General features: G+C 45.4%; 1 protein-coding gene across 1 annotated transcript in view; it reads left to right on the forward strand.

Annotated features, from left to right (window-relative positions):
• Positions 1-7,150: 7,150 nt before the first annotated feature.
• LOC308242346 (UPF0524 protein C3orf70 homolog) overlaps positions 7,151-15,516 on the forward strand; it is an 80,122-nt gene continuing 71,756 nt past the window's right edge. The window contains exon 1 of the mRNA XM_080656458.1: positions 7,151-7,561. Coding sequence (XP_080512584.1) covers positions 7,369-7,561 — 193 coding nt within the window. The 5' untranslated portion in view covers positions 7,151-7,368. The remainder of the gene's footprint in view (positions 7,562-15,516) is intronic.

Here is a 15,516-nt window from a genome sequence, read left to right on the forward strand (position 1 = left end):
ACTAGACAGGCAATAGCTTTGAGTGCTAAAAGATCTTCTAGAAAACCTTCTGTTTTGTTTTTCTGATAAAGAAATGGAAGCCCAGAAAGCATAAGGGAATTGCCAAGATCTCCCAGCCAGAAAGCAACAGTGGTTGGACTTGAACTATCTGCATTGCTCTGATGCCAGAACCTAGAGAACTTCCCCACTATGCCTGCTGCATGGTGACACTGAGCAAGTCATTCAGCCTTTTGTATCCTCCTTTTCTTTGTCTACCACATGAGAGGATTGGTAGGTGTATCAGTTAGCTTTTACCATGTAAAACATCACCCAAAACTTAGTAGCTTAAAATAAACAATTTATGCAGCTTGTGATCCTGTAGTTTGTTCTGGTGGTTGTTCCGGTCAGCATTGGGTCAGCAGATCTCTCTCATGCTTCTGTGATCAGTTGGTGGGTCCAGGATGGCCAATTATAGCCTCACTATTAGTTCTAGTGGTTGATAGACCATTGCCTGGGGATAGTTCTTCATCAGCTGGGGTACTTCCATTCTCCTCCATTAGGCTATTCCTCCATTTCATCCTCCAGCAGGCTTGCTTGCTCAGGCTTGTACACATGGTGATCTCAGGGTTCAGGGCATAGAAAGGAAGGGCAAACCCCAAAGAGCATATTCTTTGGAATCCTTTACTAGGCCATGTTTACTGTTCTTCCATTGGCTAAAGCAAGTTACATGGTATGGTAGGCAGCTTTAGAAATGGCTCCCAATGATTCCTCTCTCATTGTGTATTTGCCTCCCGTTGTGGCAAAGCTGGACCTAGAGACTTGTTTCTAATGAATAGAATATGCCCCAAAAGATGGGATATCACTTCTGATACCCTATCTAATAAAAGAGTAATATGCAAATTAACCACCACTCCGCTACACCCACAAGCCACGCCCACCAGCCACGCCCACCAGCCAATCAGGAGCGAATATGCAAATAAACCCAACCAAGATGGCTACGGCCACAGAGAGCAGGAGGGAGGCTTGGGTTTTTCCGGCAATGGAGGAAGCCAAGCTTTCTGCCTGCCCTTGCCGGCCTAGGCCTCCACTCAAGGCTACAAAGTTTCAATGATAGAAGATACATAAACCCAAACAGAAATGGAGGCAGCCACGGAGCTGGAAAGAGCAGGAGGCTAGGGTTGCCCCCGGCGATGGAGGAAACCAAGCTTTCCGCACACCCTGGCCGGCCCAGGCCTCACTTAAGGCTATGAAGTTTCAATTATAGAAGATACATAAGTCCAAAAAAAAATGGCTGCCGCCACAGAGCAAGCAGGAGGCTTGGCTCCGCTCCAGGCTACAAAGTTTCAATTGTAGAAGATAAATAAATCCCAGACACCAGGGCCTCCACTTGGGTCGCCAGGGGGCGTGGCTGGCCTGCAAACCACCACAGGCCCCTCACCCAGGCTGCCCCACGCCCCAAGGGAACCCCCACCCTGACCCGGGACACCCTTCAGGGCAAACTAGCTGGCCCCCACCCATGCACCAGGCCTCTATCCTATCTAATAAAAGAGTAATATGCAGATTGAACATCACTCCAACACACAAGATGGCTGCCCCCATGTGGACACAATATGGCCACCACAAGATGGCCAGCAGGGGAGGGCAGTTGGGAGGGACCAAGCCTGCAAGGGAGGGCAGTTGGGGGCGATCAAGCCTGCAGGGGAGGGCAGTTAGGGGTGACCAAGCCAGCAGAGGAGGGAAGTTGGGGGCAACCAGGCCTTCAGGGAAAGGCAGTTGGGGGCGACCAGGCCTGCAGGGGAGAGGAGTTGGGGGGGAAACAGGCCTGCAGGGCAGGGCAGTTAGGGGTGACCAGGCCTGCAGGGGAGGGCAGTTGGGGGGGACCAGGCCTGCAGGGGAGAGCAGTTGGGGGGGACAAGGCCTGCAGGGGAGAGTAGTTGGGGGGGACAAGGCCTGCAGGGGAGGGCAGTTAGGGGTGACCAGGCCTGCAGGGGAGGGCAGTTAGGGGAAAACAGGCTGGCAGGGGAGCAGTTAGGCATCAATCAGGCTGGCAGGGGAGTGGTTAGGGTGTGATCAGGCTGGCAGGCAGAAGCAGTTAGGGGCAATCAGGAAGGCAGGCAGGTGAGCAGTTGGGAACCAGCAGTCCTGGATTGTGAGAGGGATGTCCGACTGCCCATTTAAGCCCGATCACAGTGGGATCGGGCCTAAACGGGCAGTTGGATATCCCTTGAGGGGTCCCAGATTGTAGAGGGTGCAGGCTGGGCTGAGGGACACACACCCCCGTGCACGAATTTCGTGCACCGGGCTTCTAGTTAGGTTATAAAAGACTGTGACACTCTCTCTGACCCTTTTCATGTGCTTGCTCTGGTAAAGCAAGCTGCCACGTGTGAATTGCCCTATGGAGAGGTCCACGTGAAAGGGAACAATAACCAGTGAGGAACTGAGACTCTCAGCCTAACAGTTCTTTGGAGACTGAATCTGCCAACAACCCTCAGTGAGTGAGCTTGGAAGCAGACCCTTCCCAGTTGAACCTTTAGATGAGAACGCAGCCTTGTGAGAGACTCTGAAGCAGAGGACGTAGCTAAGTCATGCCTCGATTTCTGACCCATGGAAACTGCATTGTTTTAATTTGGGCGTGGTTTGTTAAACAATACAACTAATACACATAGCTAACTCAGAGTCAGTGTGGAAGGAAACTATGTAAGGGTGTGGTTACAGGAAGGGTAATTATAGAAAGTATTCCTCTATATTTGCAAACAATTTACCACAGATGAACTTTTTTTCCAGCCTTTGAAGTTTGAGATGGAGTACTTTTCACTACTTCCACAATTATTTATTCTCTGTGATAAATAGTGGGGACAGATGGTGAATAAGAGAGAGACCAGGTTCCTGCCCTCAAGAGCTTACAGTTTGTGGCAGGGGAAAGGAGATGGGGAAAGACATTAGCTCAATAATTTCTTCTTCAATGAATCATCTAAAGTTATAAGTGATATGAAGGGTGAGTGTATATACCGTAATTTTTCCGTGTATAAGACGCCCCCATGTATAAGATGCCCCCCACTTTTCCAAACCAAAATTAAGAAATCAACATTTTAAACATTTTGCTGGTTTTCCTCTTAAGGCCTTCTTCTTTTTTGGCATCTTAAGGAGATGTTCTTCCTGTTTTCTCCACTGTCTGATCATACACTCAGTGGGAGGAGGTCCAAATTGTCTCTCTGCAGCTCTATTTCCATGCTCTTTTGCATAGCTGATTACATTCAGTTTGAATTTTGCAGAGTTAAGACAATTGCTTACCGGTATTTATCTTTTTATTTTTTGACATCTTTATGGGCTCAGAACGTTCCAGTCCCTGTTGTATCTGGGCACTCTCCACCTCCACCTCCACCTCCAATTATGTCATCAGCTGATGTCAGTAACAATAAGGCTTGTGATTGGAGGAACCCTGTTTGACAAGGCATGGGCAGCTCCGAACCTGCGCAGCTCCCTCCTTGGCTGACTTTCGTGTATAAGACGCCTCTCAATTTTCAGTCTAATGATTTTAGAAAAAAAAATACACGGAAAAATACAATAATAGTCCGGGTTGATCAAAGAAAGCTTTTTTGAGGAAGTTGTACTTTTTTTTTTACACCACTTTAATTTACTTGTCATTGAAATATAAGCCAGAGGAGGCAATTCTGTCCCTTTAACGTGGCAAAGGTGGTGGCAGCATTTCTTCAAATCCATGAGGTGTTTCCAAGGTTACTTTTCCAGGTCCAGACAGGCCCATCTCAGGGTCGAGAGAAGGTGTTCTAGGCTGCTTCCCGTGGATTGTTTCCCTAATTGCCAGCGTTGTATATATTTGGCACAGCCAAGGGCCACAGGTGGAGATGGGTTCATCATGATAGTAGTCATAAATAAAAACTCAGAATGTCACAAGTTGTATTTTGAGGAGGTAGGCAGGTGAGAAAGGGGGGAAAGGGGAAAATTCCAGATAGAAGTAATGAGATTCTTAAAGGGGAGCTGGAGAGGTAGTCAGCAGCTATGGGACAAGTTCATATTTATGATCAAATTGTATCCTATTATGTGGCAATAATATTGTGGGTTATGGTTTTTTAAAGTTCCTTTAGAGGTAAATGCTAATATATTTATGGATGGTGTCTGGGATTTGTTTCAAAATAATCCAGTGGCAGGATGGGGGTCAGGAGTAGGTGGAGCTATAAATGAAACAAGATTTTCCAAATGAGTTCATGTTTATTGAAACCAAGTGATGGGTACCTGGGGGGTTATTATACTAGTCTCTCTAGTTTTGTATGTGCTTAAAAATTTAAAAACTTGTATCCCGACCACATCTCCTGAAGGTTGTGTGTGTTCATATTTGAGGTCACAGCACATTTACCTCTTCCTGCTGCATTACAGACAGTAGAGGTTAGTGACATCTTTGGGGCAAGGGGATGGAGTGAGTTTTATATTACAGCAAATGTAAAGGCGTCTCAGATTCAAATCACGTGGCTAACATAAAATAGAGTATTTGAGTAATGTCCCTTGCCTATTGGCTAAGGTGCTATATTGCATTATTTTTCATGATCATTTTTCACTACCTGAGATGGTATCATATATGGTTTTATATATAGTAGAATTGTATAAGGTGGTTCATCTGAGAGTAAGAGCCACTGAAAGGATCCTGTTCAAATATTAGTTACTGGAATACTGAAAGAATTCTGTTATAAGACATTATATAATACCAGAGGCCCAGCGCACAAAATCGTGTACACGTAGCTGGCTGCTGCTTGCCACCACTTGCCGCCCCAGCCCACCGCCGCCCCACCTGCCCACCCGCCGCTGCAAGCCGCTGCTTGTGGGCGGGGGTGGGGTGTGGGGGAGGGACTAAGAGGTGGTCAGTGCACCTCATGGCGACTGGTCGAGTGGTCGTTCTGGTTGTTACACTTATGGTCCTTGGCATTTTATTATATAGGATGGACAGAATTAGAATGAGTTTATGAGTTAAGGAAGGCGAAAATAAGGTAGTAGAAATGGGAATCCCCCTTTGAAAAATTCTGGGTCAGTTTGCTACAGCAATAAGTTATTATGGATTTATTTTATTAAGTTTTCCTTTGACTCAAGTTATTTTGAGGTGGGTCAGACTGTGGAATTAACAGCAGGGATGGATAGATTTAATGAGTCAGGGATGAGATCTTAGGATTTTTTTCCGGAGGGGGCACCTGGCGCTGATGTTGAAGAGATGATGCTTCATGTTTATAACTGTTTCAATGTTAGGCTATTGGGGGAACCATATTTTGAGATTTTGATTTAGCTCTTTCTTGAAAATAATTTTGCCATCAAATTGAATCTTTCCCCAACCCCTAATAATGACTTCACTAGAGTCAGAGATATCCAAATTATATTTCCCCTCTTAAGCCAAGGTTAAATAAAAGGGGAAATTATGAAAGAATGCTTATAGAAGCAAGGATTTTCAGTGCTTAGAGATGAATTTGGTTATTTCGAAACCATGTAAGTCTCCTTGTCAGTGTAAAGTAGGAAAGGAATAAAGTAATGGGGAAAGTGAACCTGGGCATAAACATGTTCTCACAGCATTTATGCTAAAAGCTTTGTTGTTGTTCCCTGAACCTTGGCAATTATAGGCACTTTCCTCTGCTTTGAAAAAGGTTTGGCAAATGAGAGGAGGTTCCCCCCCCTCCCCCCCCCCCCCCCCCCCCCCGCTTTTGTGTTCAGGCTGAGTTTGGCTTTGTTTCAGGGAAACACTAATTCCCAACCGTGCTCCCCGGGAGCAAATGGTTTGTTTTCTCTTCACTGAATTCAGCCCGGGGTGGGTTCTCACAGGCCAGACTGGCATAGAAAATCTATTTGGAGCAGCCTGTCCCCAGGAGGGAAGAAGGCAAGCTGATTGTATGGGGGAGCTGCAGCTACCATCCAGCCAGTCACACCCGCTGGCGAGGGCGGGCCTTAACATGCAAAAAGGCACACACAGAGCCCAAGGCCAACACCCACATGTACCACACACACTAACCTCCACCCCATACACCAGGCATACACCTGATGTGCCAGGAACACGCACCACACAGCCACACACATATTACACACCATATCTACCCACACACCATGTACACACGAATACACACATATGCAACTATGCACATCCTATACATACCACATACACTCTACTACACACACATACCCACCACCCACACTCCACATTCGTCATATACATCCATGCCACAAACACATGTATACACACACCTCATCACACACACTCCACATAAGTCACATGCACCACACACAACACACACATACCCACACCCACACCCCGTGTACCATGTATCCATTTAACAACCCATCCAACTACGCACATGCCCACCACACAAACTCCATGCAAAAATCATACATCCACACACATCACATCCACACCAAACTACACACACACATTTTACATTCCAGTCCTGTGCACCACACATGCAACACATACACACACTCCACAGCATCACAGGCATCCAGCTTGGTTACTTTTCCACTCAGCAAGGCCTGGATTACAGCCTTAGGCGGGTGAACCCGTGTATTGCAGGCGGGTGCCAGGCGCGGTGCCGGGCTGGAGTTTCCCGCGTGGGGGCGGGGACTGGCGGCTTTATGGGCAGGAGGGGCTGTGCACAGGGCCGGAGTCAGGTCCTCGGGGAGTGCGTGGGTGTGGGAAGGTGCACGCGCCTCTGAGGGGTTGTGCCCAGACACCCTGGGAGGTGTGTACGTGGGAAATGTGAGGCGCGCGTGTGGAGAGGCTGTGTGTGTATGTGAGAACCTCGCTCGCAGATGCGCAGGGATCAGCCCACTGAGAGTACGGATGGGCGTGTCCTCGGTGCGCGCAACCCTCCGTGGGGTGTGGGTGTCAGTCCTCGAGATGACCCAGATCGAAGGGAAGTGTGCGTGGGAAGTGTGCGTGTAAACTGGCGTGCGTGTGGAAACCAAGCCGCCAAGGCGTGTGTGTATTTATAACGGTCCTCCATCGATTGGGGTTGGTCTCCGAGGAAGCAGTGGGTGTGTGGCGGGGACTCGCTGCAACTGGAGGGCGCGGGCGCGCCCCCGCGCCCCCGCGCGGGGTGTGTGTGAGGAGGCTGGGCTTGCGCGGCGTGCCCCCTGGACGGCGCGCGTGTGTGCGCGTGCGCGTGGGGCGCGCCGCGGCGGAGGGAGGGAGGGCGGGTGGGAGGCGGCGGCAGGCCCAGCCCCCGGTCGCAGAGCCCGGGGCGGCTCCTCGGCGAGCTGGGACCGCCGCGCTCCCGCCGCCGCCGCGCGCTGGCGTGATTCCCGGCCCGCGCCGCGTCCTCCCGCGCTGCAGCCGACTCGGCTCGCTGTCCGCCCAGACGCCGCTGCTCCCGGGCTCTCGGTCTCGGCTTCGCGGAGGGAGAGGAAATGAGTGCGGCGGCAGCGGCGCCTGAGCGGGGTTGGAAGAGCGAGAAAGTGGACGAGGCTCAGGCCTTGGCGCGGAGTTGCGCCGCCCGCAGACCCGACTTCCAGCCGTGCGACGGGCTCTCCATCTGTGCCACGCACAGCCACGGCAAGTGCTTCAAGCTGCACTGGTGCTGTCACCTAGGATGGTGTCACTGTAAGTCCGGCGCGTCTTCCCGCCTCGCGCCGCGGTCCTGGCGTGCGCGGGGCCGTCCGGGGTCGGGGCTGGGGCTGGGGCTGAGGCCGCGGGGGTCTGGGCTTGGCCGGCTGCTCTGCCGCAGGCTGGGGCCGCCCCGGGCTCCCGGCGGGCGGCAGCTGCCCTCAGCTGGGCGACTCCGGTTGGCGCTGCCGTGGCAACGAGCTGAAATCCCCCGTGGGGAGCCTAGCTTTAGCCACTTCTGCAAAAGGGGATCTCCCCGTCCCGGGAAAACTGGAAGCTATTTTTCTGTTTTTAAACCGAAACGACCAGGCAGTGTGTTGAGAAATGGTTGAGAGCCTTCGGAGTTGATGGCAACCGGAGAGGAAGGCTTTTTTCAAGACTAGCGGTTAAAGATGCCTCTCTTTCTTTCTCACTTTGGTCTTTCCGGGTAGTTCGTTAAAAGAAAGAGCCTTTGGAAATCGAATTGTAGCGCATTTATTGCATCCAGCTGAGAAAGCGCTACAGTGTGAGGGAATGGTTCCAAGAAGTTAATATTAACAGTTTAGAAGGGTGAACTCCTTAAATAGCCAGCTGCAGCATATAGAGCCAATGTATGAGACTGTTTTAAAATTTCAAAGTAAAATGAATAAAAGTAATCTTAAATAATCTTACCAATTTATAAAAGCCAGGACTAAATGATCTAGGCCTTTTCTCTATGTTTATCCTGCATGGGGTTTTGAAAACGTATTAAACTTAAGTAGTCATTTAATTAGAATGTCACAATTTGATTAGTTTATGGTATTTGTCCTGCTATCCTCGATGAATCATTTCTTATTAGAAATATATTGCAAACTTAGTTTCTACATAACCTTAATAATAGAGGGTTTTGGAATGCTTATTTAAGACACAAATTCTTGAGGTGATCTTAAGTTAAAAATTTTTCCTTGTTGGTTAGCAAAAAATGGCTCCCAACAAGAGATGGAGTAGATAATAAATCCTTTATTTACATTAATTGAACAAAATGGAATATTTTTAATGAGTTTGTGACTTAAAGGACAGATACTTCTTACATTTGTTTTACAGTAATACAGTCTTACATTTATTGAACAGTATTGATTTTTTTGTGTTCCGTGTTCTGATGGGTACGTTTCTTCCTATATCTCATTCTTCCTATTGCTCTCAGATCCATTCCCAATTATAAAGCATCGCTTTAGTGTGGGACAGGGTACAAAGTTGGAAGTAGCAACTGTAGGAAATCAGTGATGCTGAAGTACACAAGTGGGATGAATCTGGCGAGAGTCCGTTTCCCTGGGGAAGTGTGGAATGGTAGTGCAGAATGTGGGAAACGTCAAAGACGCCCAGTTCAGCGCTTGTCTTATTTCAGCATTCTCCCTTCTAAGTGCACCATTAGTGATCAGAAGCTTGTAGTCTTCTCAGGCGGCGGCTTCCTTCATTAGAGAGCTGTGACTCTTAGAATACTACTCTTCCTTATATGGAGCTGAAGTTGGTTACTTTCTAACTTCCTTCCATTGCTCCTGTTTCTACCTTATGAAATCATACAGAGCAATCCAATCCTTTTTTAGAGCATGGTTGTTTCAGCTCTTTAGATACACACACATGAATTTATCACTGGCATAGACTGTTTTCTCTCTGTATCCCAAGCCACTGTCATAAATGTCTGTACTGAAATCGGTTTGAAATTCATGTTTGTTGAATGACTGAATGAAGGTAGCCATCGTTTTCTTCTGAAGGCATCGTTTTGTCCTGTGTATAAATCTCTGTTTCCTTCTGTCTTTCCTTTTATGGAGTAGTGTCTAGGCTCATAAGCATCCTGATGGTTCTGTTCTGAATATGTGCCAATAAGGTTAAGATCCTTTGAAGACTGTGACCCCTAGAAAGGCACACACTATCCAGTTGTGGTCTGATCGGTCCAGAGGTGAGCAGGACTCCTGTCTCCCATGCTTGAGATACTACTACTGCTGCAACATGCATCACATTAGCCTTTCTGATATCCACATCCTATGGAGCTTGCTGCCCTCAGATTGAACTAAAACTTGCGGTCAGCTAAACCATTGTTTGTTTGTTTGTTTTACATATGTGGCGATTAAATCACAGCACTTGCCCATTTCACAGTTGTAGGTACGTGTTTGGACACAGGTATTAATTGACCCCTTAGGTATTTTTCCCTATTAGATTTCGTTTTATTTAGAGTGAGCCCATTTTTCTGGCTTATCATTGTGTTTTTAGATCCTGGCTCTTTTCAAAATATATATTATGAGCCCTGTAGTTTCATGTCAACTGCACATTGGATGCCAACAGTAGTATTGTAATCTTCTACATACTCATTCAAGTTATTGATAAAATTGTTGAACAGGAGAAGGCCACAGATTGAGTCCTGAAGCTTGTCAGTAGATCTGCCCTTCAGGTGGAGAGCAGTTCATTAACGAGCACTTGTTATGTTCATTCAAACAATTGTCTAGCTACATAGTTGTACTGTTAGCCATCTTATGTTTATCTTATCCGTATGGGTATAATAAGAACCTGGTCAAATACCTTGAAATCCAACCTACACACCATTTTTACTGCTTTTTGATGTATGGTCTATCTATAAACAACTCTTAAAAAATGAAAGGAAATTAGATTAGTATAATTCAGGTTGGTTCCACAAATGCTTACCACTTTCTTTGCTAAGTGACTGGAAGCTATTTTTAAAAATATATATTTTATTGATTTTTTACAGAGAGGAAGGGAGAAGGATAGAGAGTTAGAAACATCGATCAGCTGCCCTCCTGCACACCTCCTACTGGGGATATGCCCGCAACCAAGGTTCATGCCCTTGACCGGAATCGAACCCGGGACCTTTCAGTCCGCAGGTTCTGAGCCAACCGGTTAGGGCTGGAAGCTATTTTTTAAGTCAATAAACTGAATTTAGAAAAAGATTGATGTCAAGTATACTTGGATTGTTGTTGGCAGTTCTTCCCATTAGAGAGAGAGAGAGAGAGAGAGGGAGAGAGAGAGGGAGAGAGAGAGAGAGAGAGACCTACGTTTATTTGCTCTTTTTCAGTCTTTGGCAACCCTCTGAGTTTCCATGCTTTTTTCACTGGCAGTGATTCAGTGATCCCATTCACAGTGCACTTTGTTTCATTTAAAGCATCAAGATACTACATTACAATCTCCTCACCTGTGCTGGGCAGGGCATCAATCCTCCTACCCCCGCCCCCTTTTTTTTTTTACCCAAATATAATTTTTCTTGAGAAGAAGTAGAAGTTCTATTTTCTTTTTGGCATTCACAAACATTACATCAGTCCTATGCAGAATTCCTTAATTCTGTTGAACATGTATTGAGCACCTTCTCTTTGGGAGACATTGCTATGGACATTAGGAATACAAATATGAATACAGCTGGATCTCACCCTTTAAGCAGACTATAAGGGCATAATTCATGCTGTATTTATTTTTGTATTCCTTTTAAATCACAAATGATATGGGTGAGAAAACTTATCAGCTTGTTCACAAAATCAGAAAATGCTGAAATGAGAAGATTACCTTGATGCTTAGGAAATTCAGAACAAATAAAGGAAGTTTACTAGTAGTTTTATATGGTCGATGTTAAACTTGTGAAATTCATAAACGTATGAAACAGAAAAGGCTGAAAATATACGAGTTCATAAAAAACATAAATTTATAGATTCGGTATATATTTATAGATTCAGTGCTTAATGTATGATTAAAGGAAATCATTCGTGTATTTGGATAATAACAGATTTTTAAGGACCATGTCTGGAAGGAAAAACTGTAATGTGCTCTGTCGGTCACTGTCAAAGATAGATTATTGGCTCTGAATCTGTAACTTTATTTTTTCCCTTCTAAGGAGTGGTATTGTGTTGAATTAATCAGTGAAGGATTCCAAGAGGAATTTTTTTAATATATGTTTTTTTAAAAAATTGATTTCAGAGAGAGGAAGGGAGAGGGAAAGAGAGCAACTAAATGATGAGAGAGAATCATTGATCAGCTGCCTCCTGCACACCCCCCACTGGGGACCAGGCTCAACATCCACGCATGTGCCCTGACCGGGAATTGACACAGGGACCTCCTGGTTCATGGGTTGATGCTCAACCACTAAGTCACACTGCGCCCAGCCAGGCCAAAGAGGAGTTTTGAGAGAGAAAAAGACATGGCTTGGTCAATGAAGAGGGATGGGAGAGAATAAGTCATATGCAGATATTGTAAAGTAGATTTTTGTGGCCGGAGTGGATAGAATATTTACTGTCTAGGAAAAAGAAATTGGATTGTTGAGATGTGAGTCAAGGTTATAAACAGGAAAGGTGGGGAAATCAGGAATTTCATTTTATAGAGACCTTGCTATCATAGTGATAACATGGATAGTAGGGGAATGAAACTAGCAAAGGATACTATTTTGGTATTAGTGTAAAAAAATAGATTGAAATTCATGCATCAAGATCCATATAATGGAATAGATTAGATTTGGAGGGGGGAGGAAGGCTATAAAGGACTTGTAGAATTCTGTGTTATGCACCTTGGTTGGATGGTGGTGACATTTATGCACTAACAACAAAATACTGGAGAAGAACTAGGTCTGTTGATCCTGAATCCTGAATCCAGTTTGGATCATAAATTCAGGAAGACCATGGATCTAGTTTTGGATCTATTGAGTTTAACTTGCCTTGTCATCACATGGTGATGTCAGTAGGCAGTTGGCTATAGTGGTCTAGAACTCAAGAGGCGAGATCTGCACCAGAGGTAATATGGAAGTCATTTACCTATTTATAGATTGCAGCTTTAGCCTTGAGGAAGCATGAAATCCACCAAGGGAGAGACTGTAGTATAAGAAATGAAGAAAATACTTAGCTTTCCATTTACAGCACTAACATTCAGAGTCTGGCTATAGGAGGATGAGCTGGCAGTAGAGTCTAAGAAGAGATGGCCAGAGAAGAAAAATCTGAAAAGTATCATACTGCAGAAGCCAAGGAAAATGAATATTTTAAGAAAGAGTATGAAGATGAAATCAGTTTTAAGCAGGTCACTTATTTCTTAGATATCGGTGAAATATACCATAGTCATTTTATTACTGAAGTAGGGTAAGAAAGGTTTAGTCCTGCAACACCAACGTCAGAAATATACTTAATTGCAGTGTTAGTCAAAGCTATTTAAGACAGTGAATTTTTCAAGATGGGAATAGGAGGAATAGAATGCCAGGAGCTGAGAATTAGGACACAAGGATAATAGTATTTATTGAGTGGTTGCTTTGCACCAGAATAAGCTTATTATGTTAAGCACTTAATAGACAATTATGTCATTATGTCCATTTAACAGTTGAGGAAAAAGGCTTAGAAAAGTTAAATGCCTTTCCCAGGAGCATATAGCTAGGAGGAAGTAGAGTCTGGATTTGGGTCCAGGCCTGTCTGTTTCAGGGACTAGGATTCTTAACCACCATGGGTACTATAGAGCAATTTAAAATTAATGAGCAAAATCAGCAGTTTTTTTGCTCTGTTACAGCCAATAATGGAGAAAGTTTTTAAGAAATGAGTGGAAAATTGTATCAATTTCAGTAATGAAATACAAAAGAATGAGAACTCTCATTCTTTATGGGGTGGAGAATGAAATTCAAGTTAAGAGTTAAAGAAGATGAGGTGATTAGAAGGTGATGGGGTGGGTGGGGTGGAGGAGTGTTTGTGGTGTGATGTAGGCACCATCTGCAGAACTCAGAATTGACTTAATAAAAATCACATAATAGATGAGCTCAGTTTTCTGTAGAAGACACCTTAAAAGATGTCTGTCTCTTTCAGGTTGAAAACAGGAAGAATAGGACTTGATGTATGTAGCTTAATAGATGATATTAACATATCTAAAGAAAGGCCCACAGCAGAAGGTGGATGGGCAGCATGGAAATATAGAAAAATAGGAATTGGAGAAGCAGTATTTGGAAATGATTTTTTGGGACTGTTCAGAGAAGGTGGTACACTGCCCAGAGGCTTAAATGTCTGGACTATCCCAGCAAATGTTTAGTTATAATTTGGCTTTCTGTTTATAGATTTTCTATAGGGAGAGAGGGAGCTGATTAGAGAATTTAACTGTTGGGACCTTAGGCCAAATATACGCTTCGTTAGTTAGTATATTAGCATTGTGGTTTTTATGTTACTCTATTTGTTCTGTTTTCCTGCTTCTACATGGCTCAGAAAATAAAGTTCTGACCTCGCTAGGGTAATGCCGGCTCGTTTTTCTAAGGGACATCTCAATCATCAATAACAATAGCTACAGAAAATATATATATATATTTTTTAAATAATATGCTCTTTTTTTTTTAATATATTTTATTGATATTTTACAGAGAGGAAAGGAGAGGGATAGAAAGCTAGAAACATCGATGAGAGAGAAACATCGATCAGCTGCCTCCTGCACACCTCCCACTGGGGATGTGCCCGCAACCAAGGTACATGCCCTTGACCGGAATCGAACCCGGGACCCTTCAGTCCGCAGGCCGACGCTCTATCCACTGAGCCAAACCGGTTTCGGCTACAGAAAATATATTGAAGAAGTTTGACAATGAAAATTAGGGGGGAAATAGAATGGTAGTTTGATGGGATGGAGGAATCAGCTGAAGCTTTTTTTTTTTTTTTTTTTTTTTTTAAGAATGAGGAATCTGGTCCTGGCCAGGTGGCTCAGTTGGTTGGAGTGTCATCCCATGCACCAGAAAGGTTGCAGGTTTAATTCTCAATCAGGGCACATTCTGCATCTAGTTTGTGGGTTCGGTCCCCAGATAGAATGTGTACGGAAGGCAACTGATGGATGTTTCTCTCTCACATAGATGTTTCTTTCTCACTCCCTTCCTCTCTCTCTAAAATCACTTAAAAACAAAAAAGAATGAGGGTTCTTACCATGTGTGGTGGTTAAAGGAAGTGGATACAGATGTTAAGAGGACAAGTGTGAGATCAAGTTGAGTGTTTCCTTAAGCTTTTCCAAAGATAGAGAAAACTGATATGGGTGTTTTCCCATCCAAGTGGTACTTCAATGGTGGACATACATCAACTTCAACAATCCTGTCTAATAAAGAGGGAATATGCTACTTGACTGCCCCGCCTTCAAAGATGGCAGCGCCCACAGCCAATAAGGAGGGAATATACTAATTGACTGCCACACCCTCAAAGATGGCAGCACCCAGTCCCCTCAGCCCCACTGGGGTGGCAGGTGCGCCGCAAGGCCGGGCCCACCCGCCTCCAGAGTCCCTCAGTCCCCTCAGCCCCCCAGGGCTGGCCCGAGGCGCAGGCAAGCCTCAGATGTTGGCTACCCAGCCACCCAGGGCTGATCCGAGGTGCAGGCAAGCCTTGGATGGTGGCTGCCCAGCCACCAGGGCCACCCGAGGCTCAGGTAACCAGGGCCAGCCGAGGCTTGCGCTGCCGGAGTGGCAGCAGTAGAGGTGTGATGGGGGCGTCGCCTTACCCTGATCGCTGGGTCACCTCCCGCCCCTGAGGGCTCCCGGGCTGTGAGAGGGACCCCCCCTCCAGTGCATGAATTTTCATGCACCGGGCCTCTAGTAATAAATAACACAGAATGCTTGTATGTGGACACAGTTGTAATCATGCTTGTGTCAGCTTGTTGAAACCTCACAACAACCTTGTGAAGCAGGTACTGTTATATTCTCTCTCTCTCTCTCTCTCTCTCTCTCTCTCTCTCTTAGATTAGGAAAGTTGCTGAAGGTCACATGTTGTAACTCTGGCCCCATATGGTAAATGGGCATCAGAATCTTACAACTGGCAACCAGGACTCTGGGTTTTCTTGGTTCCACTTAAGGTTCAGTGAGGATAATTTCAGCTCTTTTAAATTCTTTTTGGAACAAGGAGGATTTAAGTAAATATGTAAAATGAGAATGGTTTTTTATTTTAAGAGAAGGGCAACTATATGCATTATGGACATTTTTGGAGTGGTTGAGAACTCGATAAAACTGTGCTTTAAAA

The sequence above is a fragment of the Plecotus auritus genome (genome assembly GCF_963455305.1).
Source record: "Plecotus auritus genome assembly, chromosome: 2".
In the NCBI taxonomy this organism is placed as follows: domain Eukaryota; kingdom Metazoa; phylum Chordata; class Mammalia; order Chiroptera; family Vespertilionidae; genus Plecotus; species Plecotus auritus.